A 23,869-nucleotide genomic window follows, 5' to 3' on the forward strand; every position below is an offset into this window, starting at 1 on the left:
GGACTTCTCAGGCTACCTAACATATAGCTTCAGGCAAAGGTTCCAATCACACTGATTCCTTTTCATGAAAGCATGTTCCTAATAATTCCAAAAAGAGAGAAGGCTTCAGTCAAGTGTAAAACTGTGACTGTCCATTTCTTTTTTGTCAGCCTCTACACTCAGGGTAGAATCCAGAAAATTCTTAATTCCAGCCCCATGAAGACACCAAGCCATCTAAATTCTTGGTTTCCTTACCAGGTAGTGTTGTTTGATTTTGCTCTTTCATGCTGCAACCCCTAGCAAGGAAACACCAACAAGAATCCTTTTTAACTCTATATAGTAAGCCTCCCACACCCAGTTTTCCACGGCTCTTTTTCAGATTCTTGTTCCCTTTATGTCTCTGCTTGAATCCCTCAACAGAACCCAGTAAAGTAGAATCCACATTTCTGACCCAAGTCATCTCTACTGTCTGCTTTCTGAATCCCAAACAGCCTACTAATGTTTGCATTGATCTAAGACTGACTTTCTTCTATCCACATAATGATTGCAGAGATCAAGGTGGCGACTACTCACTAAAGCACAGGATGGGTTTCACAAAGCACAGGACAGATTAAATAAGAAAGATCTTTCTTCCCCCTCACTACCATTCTCTAAAGTATATTCCTAAGCACCCTAAATCTCAAGATCAGGGTTTGTAGCCAATACCACATCAAGAAAGCAATCCCAGGATACAGTGTGAAATGACCATGATGGAAAAGTAAAAGACATCGATAAAAATTTATTTTTTAAAAAAGCAGTCTGAGACATAGACTCATGGATCTAAAGCTAGAAGGGAGGTCCAGCTCCTTAACTTTGCAGATTGAGAAATCTAGGACCACTAAAGTTAGGTGTCTTACACAAGTTCCCACAGGGTGGTAATGGCAGAGCCAACAATGAAACCCAGGTCCTGTGACTCTAAACCTAGATTTTTTTCCACTATGATAGGAAGTCTCCTTCTTGGTCTGTCTCAGGGCTCTAACTTAGAGTAACAGTATCTTCAAATTAGAAGTGCCTAAGAGGCCATCTACTATAACCTCAGACCTGAATGCCAACCCCACACTGAAAAAAGCTGATTAACTACTCCCCTGCCCCCATCCCCAGCCCTGGGATTCCCTAGTTTCCTCAATAATTCCCTTGCCTATCGCTTCTGTGCAGGATTGAGGTCTGCTCCCTGAATCTACCTGAGAACAGCTCAAGCACAATAGATTTTAAGACCACCAGAAGCTCCCCTCCCAGACCTGGGTGGAAAGTGAATCTACCGCCTGAGATGAGGGGCCGGAAGCTGCTCACACTGCACTAGAGGCTGTATGGGGTGAAGAGAAGGGCAGGGGCCGGTGGCCGGGTTATCAGGCAATAACAAACTCAGCATTCAAGCACGCGACTTCCAGCAATGCAAGGAGCTTCCTTTGTTTTGGGAAAATAAGGGCAGCAAGAGGCCTCTCCCCAACACGTTCCCACTTGGCCTTGGGAGTCATCCCACCCCCTAGACACAAACAAGACAGCTTTGGTAAAGGAGGGACAGACCAAATGCCCCAACTACAGCTCCTGTTTGCTTTTCCTTTTCCACTATTTCCTTGGTTCAAGAGCCACTGTGGGGGCACAGGTAACAGCCTAGGTCACCATTTGAGAACTTGGCCCCTTGTGACCCAACTGCTTGGTCCTCACGATTTCTCCAATAGTCCCTTCAACTATCTCGTTTCCCATACCAACCAGATAGTTTTGGCCTGGGACTGAGGGCTTCCTACTCTTTCCTCACGATAGGGGATACAATCAGTTCTCAAAATAATAATGCATCTCAAGGTGAAGGGAGACAACTGGGATATAATCATGCTCCCCAAACCAAGCAATAGTGTAGGGCCCAGTCCAGAAAGGTTTCAGTGCCCCAGAGCAGGACTTAAAATTTCAACAAGTTATTTCCGTTATCATATGATCATCTGTACTAGGGTTCATTAATTCATAAAAGAGACCAATGCTACAGGCATAAGATAACATTCATACAGTGCTTTGTAAACTCTAAAGTGATATAAAAATGCTAGCTATTATAGCTGTGGATGTTATGTATGGTATAATAAAGATCTCCATGGTAGAAAGGTGATGCTCAATCTGAGAACTTTAAAGAACTGAGTTACTTAGGACTAAAGCATAAATAGCAAACAACAGCTAGGAGCAGGCCCGGCTTCTCAGTCATATGCCAAATGAAAGAACTATCCCAGACCAAAGTCTTGAGGACAGTCACTTTCTCCAGGAGCTCTGAGTAGGAGTTGCTGCAAGTCCCACATGAGCCTTTCCCAATGATAAACGGAGGTTCTTGGGCACCAGTAAGCCTTTTTCCTTTCTCTGATCAACCAGAAAACCCAACTCTCCTCCTCATGGTCCAAGGCCCCAAGCCCCCTCAAAGACTGTGGTTTGCATATGAGGGAGGGTTATGGGAGTGGGACTGCCCCCTCCCCAGGATGCCTCCGTGCCAAAGGAGAAGGAAACAGAATAAGCAAAATAAAATTCATAAAGCGAGGCAGTAATTACTATGTGGTCAACAAGAGGCTGCTCTTCAGGCCCATCATTATGTGGCTAAATTTAACGCCCTACGCAGCCGGGGGAGCCGTGCGCCCGGGGCACCGCATGTCCACACAGACGCCGGCTCCGCCACCTTCGCCTGCTCAACAGCCGCCAGGGCTGCCAGAAAGCAGGTCACAATTTTTTTTTATAGTCTGTTTACCAAGATGCTGTTTTTACTGCCGAGGTTTCTCTCGTTTTATCTCTTTTTCCTTCTCTCCTGAACAGACTAGGCTGTATTTTCTGTCCTGGGTTTTTTTGGTTCTCCCTCTCTCAGTACTATTTTCAGAACTCTAATTTTATATGGTATGTCCCTATTTTTTTTTTTTTGGTAAATATTTGCCATGACTAAGCCAGGCACATCCAGTTTAAAAGGCTCCCATTCCACAAAACATCAGCCCTTTAATGACATGCACCTCATTAGCCTGCCCCATGAAAAGGGGTATAGAAAAAAAAAGAAACAGACTCTCTCAATTTTTATATCTATAGAAACATATATTTATACATGTGGACTAGCTGAAAAATGACATTCTGAACTCTATATGGGGCCATAACAAGGGCCACTTGATTGAAGCCAGAGACCTCAGGAGCAGCTTCATGGATCAGAGGCTTTCAATCTGTCAATAACTATTGGTCAGACCTGGACAGCTCCAACAAGGGCAAGCACAATGGGAACTAGCCCTGAATCTCTAAAGCATTAACAGAACACTAGAGTAATGAGCAGAAAATTTGAGAAAATCACATGCTTCTAAGGTTGTACAACAATATGATGGGGAAAAAACGAAGATGAAGACAAAGATAAATACTCGTGTTGCTTCCTTCCAACTGATAATAAGGGAGAAGAATCAAAGAAGTTATTGAGACTCCCTCAGATAGTCACATACAAGTTTTCTCAGCCTTTTCCCTCTCCACTACTGAAATTTCTTGACAAATTATGCCCATCCCCAAGATTTATTGGAGGGCTTCTTATGGTGATTTTTGTTTTGGGTAGAAATTGAATACGACTATATCTAGTTAATGGCTCTGTGTACTCAACAACTATTTACCCATGATAATCAGGATGCCCCTACATTTGGGGACCATATGATGCCTTCAGATAAGCCCTTACCTATTAGAATTACTGATAAATCCAAAGATTATGAAGTAATTAGTTAGAAGATGAAGGCTTCAGTTCTGTCAACACCTTTTATTCACTGTGAAACTGAAAATGCTAGCTTGGTCCTTCCTCCATCTTGGTCAACTACTAGGGCCTGAATGCTAAGAGGACTAGTTTCTCCTTCAAGCCAAGTAGTATAAGTAACTCTCTTTTAAAATGTCCTCTTTAGAGGGCAGCTGGTTGGCTCAGTGTATTGAGAGTCAGGCCTAGAGACAGGAGGTCCTGGGTTCAAATGTGGCCTCAGACAATTCCTAGCTGTGTGACCCTGGGCAAGTCTCTTAACCCCCATTGCCTAGCTCTTACCACTCTTCTGCCTTAGAACCAATATACACAGTATTGGTTCTAAGACAGAAGGTAAGGGTTAAAAAAAATTTTTTAAGTCCTCTTTACTCCACACACACTCACATCATTTATAAGGGAATCTGGGCAGTAAGAGAGACACACTAGAAAGGTACTCTATGGTACTTGTTCAGTGTAGACTTCAAAGATAAAGAAAACAACAACTAAGAGAGATGGCTTCAATTGGCTGTATCCAAGACATCTCCCTCTATATTATTCAAATGTTCACTTTCATCTCTCCCATCATTTTTGAAAAAGCATACCTTTTCTAATTTAATTCTCAGCTTATGACCTATCTCTTCTAGGAAGCCTTTCTTTTTTTTTAATATTTTATTTTTTAGAAAAATTTTCCATAGTTACATGATTCATGTTTTTACTTTCCCCTTCACGCCCCCCCTTCACCCTCCCATAGGCGACGTGCATTTCCACTGGTTTTAACATGTGTCATCAATCAAGACCTATTTCCATATTATTGATAGTTGCATTGGTGTGGTAGTTTCGAGTCTACATCCCCAATCATGTCCGCCTCAACCCATGTGTTGAAGCAGTTGTTTTTCTTCTGTGTTTCCACTCCTGTAGTTAGGAAGCCTTTCTTTAAAAAAAAATCATACTGATGCATTTTGCTTTTTATACAATCATTACTTCCCAATGAACACCCACACTAGAGTACTTTCCCCTTAAAAAAAAAAAAGATTAAGTGAGACCACCCAAGAGACCAACAGAATCTGTACCTCTCTGGCATTAGGATGCCATCCCCCAAATAACCTAGCATAAACCCTGAGTCCATCACGAGCAATCTCCTAGTTTTTCTCAAGGTATATAGGGTTACTTGTAAATGTGTTATATAATAATGATTGCTAATATTTATTTATAGAGTGCTTACTATGTGCTAGGCACTGTGGTAAGCGCTTTACAATTCTGGCTCATTTGACATACATAAATGTATAGTATCAGTGTTCATTTGGCTTGTTTTTCTTACCAGACTAAAAACTTCCTGAGAACAAGAAGCATATTTAATTTTTAAAAATACAGTTGTCCCTCTACATTCACAAGGGTTAGGGGCACAAGACCACAAAAAACCACAAATAACTCTAGGCATAATGCCAAAATTTTATTTTTAATAATTCTAATCATATATAACACACAAAACAAGTAAAATAACACACTGAACCAATAAAAAAAGTTGCAGCTTCTATGCTAGAAAGGTTAGTATCTCACATACCATGCAGAGTCTTCACAACTATTCAAGTATTTCTTTCTCCTATGAAAAGCATAAGATACAGTGACTGCTGAAGGAGGAAATCATTCGACTGAGTCTGAATGTTAGAGGGACAAAGAGGTGGTGTTCCCAAAAAGAGTGCATAGCTCCTAGTTCTTTAGCACACTGAAACTTTCATCAATATTTAACTGTTTATAATTAATGTATGTATGTATGTATACTTATAGTAGTAAATTATAAAATAGATTAATAATATACAGTATATATTATGCTTGTATGACTTACAAAATTTTTTTATTTTTTCCACATACACAAGTTGTCTGTGTTTTTCCATAAAATGTCACAAATGTCCAAAAATTCCCAATTTAATTATTGATGACCAGCCCTCAAACAACCAAAACCACAAATGTCAAACACTCAAATGTCAAGAGATGACTATATAACCCCACTGTATTTACTACTTCTGAAAGGTACTCAAGATAATCTGGTGATACTGGCAATGGTCTCCCCCATCAACAAATTTAATCACTGTGAACAAAAATTCCAATATATAGACCAACAAAGTAACAATAGCTAACATTAATATAGCACTTTTAGATTTATGAAGTCAGACAGATAAAAGGGTATTTATGTGCCAGGTATTGTGGATACAAATTCAAGTCCCTATCCTCAAACAGCTGATATTCTAAAAGGAAGAAGTCAATAAATAAAAGAGACTTGGAAAATGTAGGGAGAGGGAAAAGAAAGATGAGAAGGGTACCCAAGGAGGAACAAAGAGGCTGGAGAACAGATGGAAAATTCCAGAGATTAAAAAGAATCAAGATGGAAAGGAGCGTGTCTTGGGCACCTCACAAAATAGTAGTTTATGTCAGAAACTAATCAGAATAAAGAACTTCAGGGTAAAAGCATCACCAGAATAAGAAAGCTTTTGGTTAAGAAGTGGGAAATTTCTGGAGATTGAGGAATGGAACCAAGAGGATTCTACATACACCATCTCATTTGATACTCATAATTCTGTTGGTAGGTGTTTTGGAAATATCATCTCTATGAGATTAATGACTTGTGTGCATATGGTTACACTGATAAGAAGTGTCAGAGCCAGGATTTGAACCAACCTACTATATGTTTGTAAAAACATGCTTAGCACATAGCAAGGTATATACATCTTTATTACACACATACACACATACAGATACCAAGGATACAAAAGGAAAAAAAGGAAACGATCGTCACTATCAAGGAACTTAGCTTCTATCAAGGAAGGTTGTGCAAGTGATAAACACAAAATAAATGCAAGGCAGCCCAATACAAGATAACTAGAAAGGAAGAATACTACCAGTTAGGGAGAGCAAGAAGTCAATCTGGCTAAGGAATTTGCATTTATCCTGGAGAAGATAAAGTGCTGCTGCTGAACATTAAGTTTTCAGAAGGTTGTTTTGGTAGCTATGTGAAGATTTGGCTTGAAGAGAGGAAAAAAACAGATGCAGAGAAAGCAATTAGGAAGCCAGTGCAATAATTCCCCTAAGAGAAGGCCTAAACTCAGGTAGTAACTGAGGCCATGCAACTGAACTCAGGCCATGTAACTTAAAAGAAAGGGAAGAAGAAGCCCAACTGTTTTAGGAGAACTGACAAGGCCTGGCAATTTGTTTGGAATATGAGAGAGAAGGAATAGAGAGGAAATAAAACAGAAGGAAGAGCTGAGAATGACTCTGGGGGTTGTGAATCTCAAAAGAAAGAAGGAAACCTGGGAGAAGGAGACAGATGCAGGAGAGGCACAGAATGAATTTTCTTTTGAACTCATAAAGCTCAAGATATCTATGGATTGTCCAGATGAAGACAAGTGACCAGAAGATCAAGAAAGAAAAAAGAAATCATTTATATAGAAATGATAACTGAATCCACAGAAGTTAATGAAATCCCTGAGATAGTATAGAAAGAGAAGAGGACCCAGAATCAGAGGCTAGGAGGATATAAAAAGTTAGATCATCTGTTGCTTTTACAGATTGATATCTGTCTTTATTCCAAGGAAAAAGAAACTGTCACTGATGAGAGTGGGAAACTAAAGGATGCAGGGAGGCTCATTTACTCACCCATCTTACAGAGGGGAACCTGAGAGTACTAAAAAGGTCAGGAATTTTACCAAAGATGACATAGAGTCTTTTAGGAATGTAAAATAGTCCCGACTCCCAGTTCGTATTTCAATTTCCATTATTTTATTCACTAGACCATACTTAACTCTTCCCATGGAGAATACAACTCTTGCTGTAGGTCAGCTATAGATGCCTGAGTGATAACTGGCTTGAGTGGACTAATACAAACTTTCCCTAACTAATCTCAAAGAAAACCTTGAAATGTTAGCCAGTGCTTTCATGAGTACTTTTTTATTTTATGGAAAAATGACATGATAAAAAAAAACTGAAAATAAGACTCGTGCCCAACTACAGGGGAATCAGTGAACAAATCATACTATGTTCATGTAATGAAATATTAGAGTGCTGTAAGATATAACAAATGCAGAGAAACATGAGAAGACTTAATTGTACAAAGTGAAGCAGCGAAGAATGTACCTGAAAACAATATATACAATTGTAACAATGTAAATTAAGTCAACAAGTAGAGGCAACCCAACCTTAGTCAAACACAATGGTCAATGCTAGTACCATATTCTAAAAGCTTAAAAGCACATCCCTGCTTCTTTTTGTTAATGACAGATAAACTGTTTTCAAGGAATGTATTTTGTAAAGGGATTAGTGTGTTTTTCAGGAAATACCTAAGCTTCCATAGAAAATAAATTGTAAGAAATTATAAGTCTGTTTATAAAGCATCTCAACTGAAAACTAAAGACACCCCAATGGCCAAGCTTAAGGGGGCAAAAGTGCCCATATAGCCATAAGGAAAAACAGAAATCAAAGGCTCCCAGGTACCAGAAGTCTGGCTTAATATACCCACCCCTACTATAGAGCCCTCAGTATTGCCAGCTTTTAGTACCTTTTAAACCAGTGATGGGCAAACTACGGCCAGATGTGGCCCCCTGAAATGTTCTATCCTGCTGTGGGACATTATTCCTAATCTGAGGAATACAATGAGTAGGATACAATACAATGAAACTTCAGAAGAGTTGCCTTAGAAACAGACAGACAGATGAGCATTTCCTTTCCTTTGGTCCCTTCTTTAAAAAGTTTGCCCATCACTGCTCTAAACTGTTCTTTGTCAGCTACTCAAAAAACGAAAGGAAAGGCATTATCTGATCTTTTAGCACCTGGTTCTTGCCTTTAAGTGGCTTACCCTGAACAATTCCAAAAAGTAGGGCTACTTTTACACCCAACACCAAGGCAAGAGAGCAGGGATTGCTCAGGAAGACAAAGAGCAAGCAAACATACGTAATACATAATAAACATCACCTGCCGGCCTCTGGGGCCTTGGCCCTAGAGTCATGCTACCAGAAGTAATACTACCAAGGAGGCAATAAAGGAAACCGAGTTTTTTTAGCAAATAAATCCTGTGAATGTCAACGAGAGCCAACACACTGTAGCCTGGGGTATCCCATGAGAAGGTGAATGCGCTGTCACGGGGCCTGACAACAACTGGAAAGGCCTGGTGCAGGGACATGAAGGCGAGGCTTTTCACATGGCCACTTCTGCCAGGACCCCCGCCCTGGAGGAACCTTCTTCATGAAACTGCCCAAGTGCCAGTGCTGAGGGCTGGTCGCTGGCCAGGGGCAGCCAGCTGCAGAGGGCGGAGCTCTATTTTGAGCCTGGCCACGTCTGGTTTGAGCAGCATGCGGCCCTAGTGACTCACACACCCATGCAAACCGCCTGTGGCTCTGTGGCACAGCCCGGAATGCCAAGCCTGGGCCAGCTCCCTCCTTACCCCATTATGCTGGGATAAATAAATAAAGGGCCCGCCAGCAGCCGCACAGCCTGATGGCAACCAGATGAGGACGACTGGATAGAGAGGGCCAAGGGGCGGGAACTGCCGCAAGTGGAATGGGCTGAGAGGGGGAGCTCCTGAGGCCTACTCGTTCTGTATTCTTCTAGCCCAGCTCCCTTAGGCACAGACACTAATCGTTCCTAACTTTTTTATCCTATTCCCAATCTCAGAGCTGCCTCTTACTCCCTGGTCCTACAAAGTGCCCAGCATGGAATGATGCCAACTGCCACTCTCTCCAACTCCTGCCTCTTTTGTTTTCCTCCTGAATCTGGGCTGCCAGCCTCCCTCTGATCAGGTCCCTTATGTGCTGGTTTCCCTGGGGCCCCCAAGAATGATAATGAAGGATCCCAGGAAACAGTGGAAAGGGCCATTACAAAGTGAAACCCAAGCAAGGAAAGAGAAAGATTTGTCACTTATAAATGGTAAAGTGGTTTAAAATCTAAGATTTATTATTGCTCCCAAATTAGCTATTCAACTTTCAAGCTTTTTTCCCTTGTCTTAGCCTCCCAGGGCCACTTTCATCCAAAGCCTACCTACTCTACTGCCTCTTAAACATCATCTCTCTGGCCTTCTGCCCAACTCTAATTCTTTCAGGAAACACAGACCCCAGTTACTGACCCCTGGCCCTCTGACGTCAGCCCTGGCCCCCCGATCCTTCATTTAGAGCTCTCTGTCCACAGTTTGTTTATCTTCCTATTCAATGTTGCTTATTTTAATGGTACATCCTCCCAGTTCAGCCCTGAGTGACCCCCTGACCTCACTGTGTCCTGTTTGCAGGAACTGCAAGAATATTTGGTGGTCATGATAGGACCATAATTGCTCAGAGAAACCTTCCAGTTCAAGTAGCTATATATGCCACACTTAGTACAGCAGGGCATTCTGAGAGGCCACGAGGATTCTAGCCTGGCCCTAATACTATCCCTTCCATAGATCCTCCAATAATGGTCAATCTGTAAAGCAAGGTGGCATAATGCAGAGAGTTCTATATTGCGAGTTAGGAAATAGGGGTGTTAAGTCTAGATGACACTGAGGGACACCGTCATACAATCGAATAACCTCTCTGGGTCTGAGCTTCCTATTTATAAAATGAGACAGGCTAGACTAAATGATATATGGCCCCTCTGAATTCTAAAAGACTGAATTTGAAATAGCTATGTTGTATAATTAAAAGGGTAATATCCCCATCTCCAATCAGGTCCATGGATTCCTACAGAGACTTTTTCTCTCCATGTCTATATGCCCTTTACCCAACAGCAGGACAGAGATATACATCATGCTTCAAATCTCATAGGAGAGAGCATCGAGAGTCTGGAAGAAGTGACTTATGCAAAGATTCCAGAGTTCTAAGGCTCAATGTCACTCTCTCCCCACAGGCCATGCAGTCACCCCTTCCAAAAAAACACTCTATGCCCCAAGCTGCCAATTTAGACACCAGAATATTGCCTGCACCATTCAACTGAGCCTGAGGTGGGAAGACAGCTCAGAGGACAAGTCATACGTAGGCAGAAACATACAGCGGATGCACCAGATAAGAAACCAAGCAGGCCTCCACTGCCTGTTACCATATCCCTCCTTCACACCAGATGGCTTAACACTTATGGCCAAAATAACTTGGAAGGTACTCAGCCCTGGGGCCAAAGTGAGGCAAGTTTGGTTTGAATGGCCCCCTCTTTTCTCTAGGGCACATTTCTACAGAGACCTTCAATTTACAATGCAAGAACTCTGCCTATAAGAGGACTTCTCTGTGCTAGAGCCCTGATTCACTTCCAGATCTCCTAGCTCCCTGTCCAATGCTATGTCCATAACCATGTGTGTGCCATCTTCCAGTGAGGAGGAAGCTCTGTTCTAGACAGCTGGGGCAGGAAACCTGTGGCCACCACTTAGCCAATTTATAATGACTCCAAAAGAAAAAGGGAAATCAGAAAGAAGGGAGAGTACTATAGCAGAATGGAGATTCCAAGTGTATCAGGAGGTGTTTATCGATTGATTACCTGCCATGTTCCTTGTGTCACGCTGGGCATTATGTGATATAAAGTATAAGCACAGTACATGCACATGAGGAATTTATAATTGAGTTGGTAAAATAAAAAATACACATATGAGGTGCCTCAGTGGATTGAGAGCCAGGTCTAGAGACAGGAAGTCATCAGTTCAAATCTGGCCTCAGACACTTCCCAGCTGTATGACCCTGGGGAAGTCACTTAACCCCCAACCTTGCTCTTACCATTCTTCTGCCTTAGAACCAATACACAGTATTGATTCAAAGACAGAAGGTGAGGATTTAAAAAAAAAAAAAAAAAAAGAAAGAAATCAATATGTATTGACAGAAGAAAAGATTTTTTAAATATATGATTGACCATGTGGTTTGGGACTTTAAAAGATCACTCTATTGCAAATATGAATAATACAGAAATAGGTTTTGAACAATGATACACATATACATGATTTGCTTGTCAGCTCCAGGAGGGAGGAGGGAAGAGGGGTGGGAAAAATCATGAATCATGTAACCATGGAAAAACATTCTAAATAAATAAATAAACTTTTTAAAAAATTGTCATTCACGGTTAAAAAAAGATTTTTAAAATTATCCTTATTATTATTTCCCATTTCATAGTTTTTCTTTCTCAGCAAAAGGTAGATCTATACATGGAGACCTGGGCAAGAAAAAAACTCCTGAGAGGCTCATATTATCTGTTCTCTCCTCCTATATAAACTGCCTTGTTCCCAATGTTTAGTCATGACTAAAACATGATATTTATTGAATGAAAATAAAGGCTTCCTCCCCCCACTCCCTCCTGCATTAATAGGAGTTGAAGGGATGTAGACGGCTGGTGCTGGACTAAATTGCTTCCTCAAAGTCCCAATCCAGAAATTGCCTTCAGGTCACAATAGTCACCCCAGGCTCCACCCTCTCCCTGTCATACTGAATGAGCCAAAGACTAGTTATAGGAGAAGAGAGCTTCCCAGAGGTCTAGAGTAAACCACAGAGTTCCCTGAATGCTTGATGAGAAACATTCTGCAAACCTTACCTACTAGTGCACTGTCTGGGGCTTCTAGGCGGTCCAGACCCAGCCACAGACATCTCCTTGTAACAGGGAGAAGATAATTAACCTGGCCTAGAACACCTAATGCTTTTCCCACACATTATGCTGTATTCTGCTTGTAACACATTAATATTCAATCAAGGCAGTGGGGAACCTCACCTGGGCATTTTCCCCTTTTGTTAGCTCGAGGCTAGCCCTGGACCTCCAAGCTAAAATAGGTTCTTCTTGCCTGTTACCTGGAATATTCTAACAGTTCACCTAAGTTCCACCACCTACTTGGTATCTATCTCCTTAGTTTAAATGGTCCAGTGAGGGGAGAGTCCAGAGTAAGTGCTGTGATAGAACTTGACTTCCTCCTTAAATTATCATGTGCCTATACAGCGTATCATCCACAGAAGAATGAAGCTCCTTGAGGTAGGGCCTGTTTTGTCCTTATTTTCCCAGTACCCAGCATAATACCTTGCATATTGAAAGCATTTAATAAATTCTTCTTGGATTAAAAAAAGTTTGGAATTCACACAGCTGAATTATTAGGCGACACTGGCACTGGCCTAATAAAAATTTCCCACATGCATGGCACAAACTGTGCCAACAAAGAGGTAAAGTACAAAGTCTGAAAGGACCAGACGGATGTTGCCAGCGCTCCTATGAAGATCATAAACACTTAGTTCCACACTGGCCCAGTAAAACCATTCAATGAGAGGCTGCTGACCTGTGAATCACCTGGCTTTGAACCTTGACTCATCCAAAGCCAACTGAACCTCCAGAGGTGGGTAGATTAGAACACTGTGGCCACCACATAGAAATCCCAGCTGAGGACATTCCTAGTGGCTGTCAGCTTAAGCACAAGAACACCAGACAAACAGTATCCTTGTCACAATGCTAAAGCTAAAGTTTTTAATCACTGTATGAGAGGTAAATGGCTTTTCATTGTCAAGTGGCTATCATTTTTGTAGTGCTGCTATAATTTTCTGAACCCCTAAATAAATGATTTTTTTGGAATTTAAACATTAGTCTGCTTATCATTTTTTAAAGCCCTTACTTTCTGTTTTAAAACCATTTCTAAGTATCAGTTTCAACGCAGAAGAGTGACAAGGGCTAGGCAGTTGAGGTTAAGTGACTTGTCCAGATCACACAGCTAAGAAGTATCTTAGGCCAAATTTGAACCCAAGACCTAACATCTCCAGGCCTGGTTTTCAATCCACTGAGCCATCTAGCTGCCCCTGCTTGTTACTTTTGATATTAAAAAACTAAAGACAAGTCAAACCAGCTTCTTTGTGAGCAACTTTTTCAGAAAAAAGGTTCTTTGATTCTTACAGGCTTTTAAGCATAAAATTATCAAGAAAACCATAGCCACTAATCAGTGACAGGGGAAGAGATAGGAAAGGGAAGCTAGTTGGAGAATAAGAAAAGAACAAAACTCCCACCTCTGTTACAAACTGCTCCAGGAAAGCATTCTCATCAAATTGTTCTGTCTTCAATCGATCTGTAACCAGAAAGGAAAAAGGAAAAAAGAAATTAGTTTAAGGATCCTGTAGAGCAAAGAGCTGATCCACGCCTGACTAGGATTATTTGTTCATTCATTCAATCAATAACCTAATCTATTAGGAGCTCAATATGTACCAGGAACTAAAACTAACCTTTTAAAAATACTTAATTTTTGTTATACAGCAATACCATTATAATAATGATCAACTGTTAAAACATAGCAGCTACTCTGATCAAGACAATGATCCAAGACAGTTCTGAAAGACTCATGATGAGAAATATGTTTGCATGATTTCACACATAGAAATACACCAAATAGCTTGCCTTTCTCAATGAGTGAGGAAGGGGCCAATATGAAGAGAGGGAGAAAATTTGTAACTAAATAAAAATTTTTAAAAGAATGTTAGAAATACATAATAAAATTTCAAATAAAATATCTGGTTTATGTAAAGAACTATTCTAGAAAGTACTAGAAAAATATGGAGTTTAGACAAGAGAGAGCTCTTAAGAAACTCTGACAGTAAAATCACCTATCATTCCAGTTCTCTCATAAGCATCACCCACCTTACACTTGTTCTTCAAGATTTCCACTCTTTTGCTTACTGATTCAGGGAGGAGGTAGGGAAAGATGGAATGAAGAAGGATGGGAAGGAGGGAAAAAAATTTTAATGAATGCTAAAAATTGTTCTTACATGCAATTGGGGGAAATAAAATATATTTATTTTTTTAAGATTTCTACTCCCCATACTCCTCGGTACTTTCTCAGATACTCCTACTCTGATTTTACTTTCCTCCCTTTCCAACCTTGATCCAACATTTAAGCAGTCATTTCAACTGCAGTTCCATGGCAGCGAGGTAGTATAGTAGATGAAGTGGGTGAACTCACCTCAATATCCAATACCCAGTCCCTAGGTTTTTTCCCCAAGCCCTTACCTCTACACTGGCTGCCATCACTTCCTTCCCCATCCTGACCCCTTGGGAAGCCAGGCCAATCCTATGCAGCACTCTTCTCTCAAGTCCCTGGTGCCTTTGTCCCTTAGATTATTTCTACCAGCCTCTGTCTCTGCTCCTACTATGCTCAACAAAACTAGAGAACATCACAAAAATATGCTGATGGCAGCACTATAAATTTATGTTCCATAATCTCAACTGGGCCCTCACTTTAGATAGGAAATCAGTCCTCTGCTACCTGCTTAATCAACTCACTAGTCTTCCATCCCTCCTTGAAACTCCCCCAGCTCCTCTTCTCAACTTCTCACAAGAACCTTGCCTTATAATTTCACTAAAAAAATGAAATTCATTTGTCAAGAACTTCTTCTACCCTGTTTCTCATTTTACACCAATCTGATGCTTTCTGCTACTCTCTCCTTCACCCATTTCACATGAAGATGTGGGCCCTTCTCTTTGCAAAGGCAAAATTCTCTACAAGCACAAGTGATCCCATTCCATACTATCTTCTCCAGAAGTCTGCCCCCTTTATCATGCCTATTCTCTTCCTGGCCTTCAACCTCTCCATTTACTAGCTACCTCCCTATTTGCCCACGCCCATGTCTCTTTCATCTTCAAAGAACCTTCACTTTGCCCATCCATTCCCAAAGCTAATCTCCCTATGTCTCTCCACTCTTTGTGGTTAAAGTCCTTGAGAAAGCCATCAATAATAGGGGCCTCCACTTCTTTCCTCTTACTCCTTAACTTCTTGAAATCTAGCTTCTGACCTCATCATTCAACCAAAATTGCTCTCTCCAAAGTCATTAATGATCTCTTAATTGGCAAGCCTAATAGTCATTTCTTCGAACCTTCTCTTCTTGGTCTCTACAGCTTTTAACACTGTTAATCACTCATCTCCTCAATATCCTATTCTCTACAGGTTTTTGTGTTACTGCTATCTCTTGGTTCTCCTTTCTTACATCTCTTTCTGTCTCTTTTCCTGGATCTTCATCCATAGCACATCCACTAGCCAGAAGGTCCACACCAAGGTTCTGTCTGGGAATTCTCTTCTTCCTCTATACTACTTTAATTTGGTGATTTCATCAGCTCCCAGGGTTTCAATTATGATAATATCTATGGAGTGTTTCTCATTCATGATATTTCATAGCCTACTTCCATAACTTTGTATTAGTCACCTCCCAGGCTTGGGATGTACTCCTTCCTTACCTCAACCCTGACAGTCTTCTCTCTAAGATACATCTCAAATACTATCTTCTGCTTGAATGCTTTTACTCATTCCCCCCAACCACCTCTCTCAAACTATTTTACATTTAACTTTGTGGGTCTATGTGAATATATGCATATATATGTATTAACTTTATATTTATGCTACATACAGTTTATATGGACTTCTTGTCTCCCTCATTAGAATGTAAGCTTATAGTAAGTAGAGATTGTTTCACTTGTTGTATTTCTATTTCTCAGAACCTAGCACATAATGCCTGATACATGGTATCAATTAATAACATTTTGGAGCAAAGTGGAGGCAGACTAAGAGAAGTACAGGATATATTTGGAGGGCAAAGAATAGTTCAACATGCAAAGAGAAAGACTATGAAGTATGTCCAGAAAGGTAGTAATATTGTGCAAGGTCCTGAATGTCAGACAAAGAATTTTGGACTCTACTTCTTAGATAATTGGTAATGACTAAAGATATTTTAGCAGAAGAATGAACCAATCATAACAAAAAACTCTGGCAGTAGTATCAATTGGTATAGATTAATTGGAAAGACAAGAGTTGAAGTAGAACACTTTTTAGAAAGCTAATGAAATAATCTTGAAAAGTGGGAATGTGAATCTACATGAATGTGGTGGCGATAGGAAAAGAGAGGCGAGATATGTCCTGGAAAAAAAGAATTGGTCATTCATTTCTCTGAATGACACCTAAGAAAGTATCTGTTGTAGTACCGATTTTTCTCCTAGGGGGAGAGACTTAAAGACTGTAAGCTTCCTGACATCCAAATTTTGTAATATCCTAAACCAGAGTTGTATGGCCATTGGCCCTTTTCCTTTTCATGTCACTATCTAAGTATGGCTGGACGCAGCTCTTGCCCCTGCCAGCCACCTGGGCCTTGGCCAAGTGTTCAGAGCCAAAAAAAAGATCTTTCTGGCCCAGCACCAAATTTCCAGTTCCTATTCATTATCCAGTTCCCTGTCTTCCCTATAGACAACCCTTTGTGGTCGGGCTAGTGTCCCTTGTTAACTCCAAATGTTTCTTTCCCTTTCTTTATTACAACTTTCTCTCCCTCCCAAAACTACATGCCCACCCCAACTAATCCCCTCTAACCTCGACTCAGTGTGGCTCCATTCTCCTGGTAGTCTTGGATTTCTGCATCCTTCAGTCGAAGCAAAGAAGCCAACTCTTTCACCTGGTGCTGTAGTACCAGACTCATGCCCATCAAGGGACGTATAAGATGCTGGGAAACCTTTAAAAAAGGAGGAGTCTATCATTAAAAACTGTTTACAAAATATCCTCAGACACTGTAATAATCACTTGGGCAACTGGCTAAATGAGTAGACAGACCCTCCACTCATTTATTCATTTAGCATTTATTAAAAAGGTCTGCTCTGGTCCAGGGAGTGGAAGTTCTTGAGATGTGGAAATGAAAATGAAGTAGCTGCTTTCAAGGAGCTTACATTCCAGGGGAAAACAAAAAATATATATAAGGGACAAATTTCATTACTATAGGGAATTCCCAAGAGAGGAAACTTTAGCTAGCAATGGAAGTCAACACCACCTCTGAAATTTAAAATCTTTAGAAGTTGTCCACAGCTAAGGGGTTGTGACCTATTGAAGATTATGGCCAATATATGTCCAAGGCTGGAGACGTACAAGGACACATCATTCAGGGGATAGGGCACTAGCCACAAAGGGAATCTGAAGGGTCTTCAGTAGGAGTAAATTAAGAGTGCATGCTAAGACTGGAACAACTGAGGCAGTGATGGAGAGAGGAGATGAAACACTAAACAAGTAACAGGGAGGAGGTCATTGAGGAGGAAACCGAGAGTATGTAAAGAAGAGGGTATCATGGATAAGTCTAGAAAGGAAGTGTGCAGATGGGTTGCAAAGATGCTAAAGACAGAAGTTCATATTTTATCCTAGAAATAATGAGAAATCAAGTGGGCTTTCTGAGCTAAGGAGTGTCAGGTGGCTTAGGGATTTATAGAAGGTAGCCATCTTATATGAGACAAAATAGATAAGCAAAAAAACAACATAATTACTATTGTATTATAACTTAAAAGTTATTGGGGGTAAGGTTAGGAGATTTTCCGTTTTCTGTTTTTACCCCCATAAAAGAGATAGAAATACTAAGGAAAAGTTTCCTAGAACTAATGGCCACTAGTTGTGATTTAAAGAGAAGGATTTCATATAGTAAAGAGGAAGAGATAAATTGAGTCAAGAATTTGCAACAGATTAAATAAAGACTCAGATGCAAGAGTGAAAGAACTGAATGAGAGGAACCAAAATAAAGTCACCCTGTCTAAAATGGAGAGTGTTAACTAGGACAGTAGCTCCAAGGTCCTTTGATATTAAGGTCAATACCCTAGTTTTTTTCACTCCGTTCCCATAAAGTCTTTAAAGCCCAAAGATGGGTGGCCAATAGTTAAATCCTATGTTAAAATAACCAGTATGCCATCAAAGGATCAGAAGCTCTTCACTATGAAGAGGAGGGGGGAATCTCTCGGACCTAGAGATGTCAAAATATTGCTAGAGTATTTCTCTAATCTTTAGATTTTAATATGAAAATGTACTATTGCCAAATATAATTATTTCTTTCTCCAGGAGGAATTTTCCATTAGCCAAAATACTCTATTATCTTACCTGGTTTTTCCCAGCTATTCCCCTAGGGGAAGGGTAAGAAGATGGGGAAAATCCAAGATCAGAAAACGAAGGCTTTAGGGGAAAGTTAAGATGAAAGGAATCAGAGACTGGGATGCCTTTAAACTGTGCTATCCAATCTGTCTTATAGACAAATTTAAGTTAGGATAAAAAATCCGTACTCTATAAACCTCAACCACTAAGCTCTGGTCTTTGACAAATTTTCCTTATTTTACTATTATGTCTTTTTTAAAACATCAACCTTATAAGGAAATCATTCAAATTTGTAAGTATAAGAGACAAGTCCCAAGTCACAAGAACAATAGGAGGACTAGACATTTTCTCTGATGGCCCAAGACCTCTCAAACCTCTCCAAAACAGAAATTATGCACCAAAAATAAAACAACTTCAGTTGTCTTCATAGTTTAGGACAGTGATGGGCAAACTTTTTAAAGAGGGGGCCAAAGGAAAGGAAATGCTCATTTGTCAGTCTGTTTCTAAGACAACTCTATCGAAGTTTCATTGTATTTGTCAGATTAGGAATAATGCTGTGCAGCCGGATAGAACATTTCATGGGGCCACAGCTGGCCCGCTGGCCGTAATTTGCCCATCACTGGTCTAGGAAACTCAGAATCCAAAAGATTTTTTTTCTAATTGAACTGACACTCACTGACCCTGAGCTCATTCACTGCCCCTCTCCCACACCACAGCAGTGAAACTGCACTGGGAAACTCAAGAATCCAACATAGGCTTACAACAAAACACAACGCCACACCCAGACTCCCTTACTCCTTTTTTCCAGCATTATGGAGCTCCAGGCTGCAGAAGTTTACTTGGGCCTTTTACAGACAGATGGTGCAATAGCCCTTCAGAGCAAAAGGCTCCTGAGGGGTCACAACCCCCAAAGCACTGGTGATTGAAAGCTCCGAATTGCTAGTGGTAAGCCAGAAAACTGAGGAACACAGGGAGAGGGCAGGATACTGAGTGTATTGGTGGGGGGCTGCAATGCAGCACTACATTAAGCCTTAGAGAAAAAGCTCAGCTGCCACTTGAAAGTTCTGGCCCCCAAAAGTCACTTGGGACAAGGATCAGGCTGATGAAGCATGAATTATCCAGTGTGGAGAAAGCCAAAATGTGCTGAATACAGCCCCCAAGGAAACCACCATCAGAGGGAACAGTTAGAAAGTGAACAAAAGAGAAAATCAAGGGAAAAAAATTCTGAAATTACCAAAGCTCTCAAGAAGAAAAAAAAACTCAAAGACTCTGAATTTAAGCAGATAAATCAATAGGGAAAACATTAACAACATAAAAGAAAATTATCTCCAGAGCTGGCAAATGAGTTCAGGTATCTATGAATAAATACTATTTAAAAAAAAATGCTAAATGATCCAATAGCTGAGATGAAGGACCCTATGGACTATGGGAAGAACATGGAAACCCAACCCATTGTTCATGAGTACTTCGAAAGAAGAATGAAAACTATGAAAATAGAATGAGGAAACAAAGTTATCACTGCATATAATATGATGATATACCTAGAGAATTCTAGAGAATCAACCAAAAAAAAACCTAATATAAATAATTAATAACTTTAGCAAATTTGCAGATTATAAAATAAACTCCCAGAAATCATCAGCATTCCTATTTAGCACCAACGAAGTCCAATGGCAAGAGATATAAAAGGAAATTCCATTCAAAATAACTTTAGACAATATAAAATATCTGGGGATAGTCTTACTAAAACTAACCAAGCAACTATATGAAGACAATTACAAAACACAATCAAGTTCGACCTAAACAATTGTAAAAACATTAATTGCTCATGGATAGACTGAGTTGATATAATGAAAATAACAATCCTACCTAAATTAATTTACCTATTCTGTGCCATACCAATCAAACTAACCAAAAATTTTTGCATAGAGCTAGAAAAAATAACAACAAAATTCATCTGTAAGAAAAAAAGGCCAAGAATATCAAAGGAATCAATGAAAAAAAATTAAGGAATTCTAGCCATACCAGATATCAAATTATACTATAAAGTCCTAATAATCAAAACAACCTGGAATTGGCTAAAAAATGGAATAGATTAGGTAATCAACACATGGTAGTTAATGGCCATAGTAACTTAGTGTTCAATAAACCCAATAATCCAAGTTCTTGGGGAAAGAACTTACTATCTGACAAAAACTGCTGGCAAAACTGGAAGATAGTATGGCAGAAAGTAGGCATAGATGAATACCTCACTCCATACATCAGAATAAAGTCAAAATGGATACTTCATATAGAAAAAAAAGAGTGAGGGGGGTGACTAGCTGTCTCAATGGATATAGAGCCAGGTTCAAAGATGGAAGGTCCTGGATTCTTAGCTCTTCTGTCATGGAACCAATACACAGTATTGATCCTAAGACAAAAGGTAAGGGTTAAAAAAACAAAATTTAAGGGTGAGACCACAAACAAATCAGGGGTACATGGAAAAGTTTAAATGTCAGACATAGATAAGGAAAGAATTTATGACCCAACAATACACAGAGAACATTACGAAAAATAAAATAGGTAGTTTTGATTACATTAAACTAAAAAGGTTTTGTACAAACAAAATCAATGCAACTAAGATTAGAAGGGAAACAACAAATTTTGGGGAAAAATTTATAGCAAATGTCTCTGACAAAGGCCTCATTTTTCAAATTTATAGTCAAATTTATATGAATACAAAGCATTCCCCAACTGAAAAATAGTCAAAGAATATGAACAGGCATTTTTCAGAGAAAAAAATTAAATTTATCTGTAGTCATATGAAAAAATGCTTCAAATCACTATTGATTAGAGAAATGCCCATTCAAACTCTGAGACTCATTGAGAGATGCATTGTGGGAAGAATATCCCCCAAAACAACCAAAAACAACACCACAGAATCAATGCTAAAAGTGGAAAGAACAGACAGGAGTCAGGAGTGAAGTTGAACAGCCAGGGACAACTTAGGGAGGAAGGTTTCTGACTTTGCTGACCTCAAACCTACCATGGTAGGACCAGCAACCTCCCCTTGTCTGCTGAGCATGGGAGCTTGAATTCATGAGAATCCCACTGGAATCGACAAGCAGCAGGTCCTGGGAACAGCTGTGTCAGCTGTAGTCTCAGGTCTGAAGACCCTGCTGGCCTACTGTGGGGACTAAAAGAGTGGATATCACAGAGTCTTTGGGAGCCAGGCCCAATGACCAGGACCTTAAGCCTCACTGCTAACAAATAAGGGACTTTGGTGGCCCATAGAATACAGATTAAACACCTGCTCTGTCCTGGCTATGACAATGGGAGAAGAGTAATAAGGAAGAAACATGAACCAGTGAATATGGCTGCCGACAGACTGGGATCCTGCCAGCTATGGTCACTCTCAGGAGGAGTCCTTGGATGCTGCCACAGGGAGGTGGGCTGTCTGCTTACAAATGCAGGGGAAGAACTGCCCATGGACTTTGATTGGAACACCTGAGGTCAATCATGAATTTGGGCTTGAGTCAAGGAATTACATTAGACCCTGTACTATAAAAACTGGAATAACTAAATAGGTCCCAAGAAAAGAACAAAACGAAAAAATCCTAAAGCCTGAGGTAACATACTCCACCATCCTAAGAACCCAGACCCTCAAGCAAAAAGCCAATAATTAAGTGTATTGGCATGGCTGCTAAAATTTTATAATTTTCTTTTTAAAGAACAACCAAAAGAGAAAGAACTCAAGTAACAATAGCTACTATAGGAACAGAAAAGATCTCAATTCAAACGTGGGAAAAATGAAGTAAAATCACTTACATCAATAACAGCAAAGAAAACAATAAATGGCCACAAGCTCAAAAAGAAATTTTGGAAGGGCTTAAGAGACCTCAAAAATCAAAAGAGAGAGGATAAAGAAAAATTAGGAAAAAAATAAGAGCAATTCAAGAAAATCAAGAAAACTATGAAAGAAAGATCACTCAAAGAGATCCAGAAATTCACAGAAGAAAGCAACTCAAGATAAACATGCATAGGAGCATCACTGCTAAGTTTCATAGCTCCCAAATTAAGCAGAAAATACTATAAGCAAAAGAAAAAAATTTTAATATTGTGGAGCATAACAAAAGACTTAGCAGCCCCAACATAAAAAGAATGCAAGGCATGGGACACAGCATTTCACAAAGCAAAAGAACTGGGCTTACAATCAAAAATAACATATCCAGCAAAAATAGCATAATTATAAAAGGTAAAAAAAATGAACATTTAGCAAACAAAAGGAATGTCAACTATTCCTGGGGGGAAACCCAGAAATCAATAGAAAGTTTGTTCTATAAGAAACATACAAAGGATATGATGAAAGATTAATTCTAAGTGACCCCAAAGGTCAAATTGTTTGACTCCTGCCTGGGTATTTTGAAGGAGAGTGTATGGATGGAAGACTTGAGATCAAGATGAATGCAGTAGAAAGAGATGAAATGGTAGTGGAGTAGACCAGGAGAAAGTAAGGTGGAATGGCTATCCCATAAGGAAGAGGAAAATAAGTGGAGGAACTACCATGGAGAAAAAAGAGGAGAGAATGGAAAGAGGTTAATACTAGAACCTTACTCTCATCAGATCTGGGATAATGAGAGAACAACATGCACAATTAGAAAAGTAAAAATATTAATGTACAGAGAAACAGGAGGGAAAGGGGATGGAATAAGGGAAGGACTGGGATAGGATATAGGAGGAACCCAGAGTCCCCTAAGGGGACTGAGGGCCTAAGAGAAAGAAGAGTAGATTAAGAGAAAGGAGGGCAAGGGGATAAGAAAAGGGAAGGATAACTAGATATCAAGTACATAAAGGGAAATGGGGTTGGGAGGCACGCCTGTGTGAAGTAAAAAACCTTCATCCAGCAGTGGGTGTCACAGAGCAATGTGTCATACACTGGCATCCCTGGTGTCCCCTGGCATCGGTATCAGTGTGACAATGTGGCAGAGCCAGTGTGAGTGCGGGCTTCCCTAGCATCAATGTGGGAGAGCCAGAGGGACATTGCCTGAGAAGGTCGGACTGCATGACGTTTGAAAGCCAGTTGCCAAGGACAGGGTTCTTAAATCTAGGTGGGAAGCACAGTTGCTCTCTTTATTTCTGCTCTTGAACAGACTGACACGGGGGGTGGGAGTACTTGCTCTCTGAGCTATCCAGGAACCAGTTTATCTTGGTCCTTGATCTATGGTGGCAGGGTCTTGGCCAAATGAAGAATCAGTTCTAGTTAGGCTGAAATGTATCTCTATCTCTCTCTCTCTCTCTCTCTCTCTCTCTCTCTCTCTCTCTCTCTCTCTCTCTCTCTCTCT

The 23,869-nt window shown here is 40.2% G+C and overlaps 1 protein-coding gene across 1 annotated transcript in view; it reads right to left on the reverse strand.

Moving 5' to 3' along the window:
• NHEJ1 (non-homologous end joining factor 1) overlaps positions 1 to 23,869 on the reverse strand; it is a 129,413-nt gene that overhangs the window by 64,473 nt on the left and 41,071 nt on the right. Inside the window, exons 4-5 of the mRNA XM_044670755.1 lie at positions 17,022 to 17,160; positions 13,687 to 13,745 (exon numbers count right to left, since the gene is read on the reverse strand). Of these exons, the coding sequence (XP_044526690.1) occupies positions 13,687 to 13,745; positions 17,022 to 17,160 (198 nt within the window). The remainder of the gene's footprint in view (positions 1 to 13,686; positions 13,746 to 17,021; positions 17,161 to 23,869) is intronic.

Source organism: Gracilinanus agilis, chromosome 3 (assembly GCF_016433145.1).
Source record: "Gracilinanus agilis isolate LMUSP501 chromosome 3, AgileGrace, whole genome shotgun sequence".
Lineage (NCBI taxonomy): Eukaryota > Metazoa > Chordata > Mammalia > Didelphimorphia > Didelphidae > Gracilinanus > Gracilinanus agilis.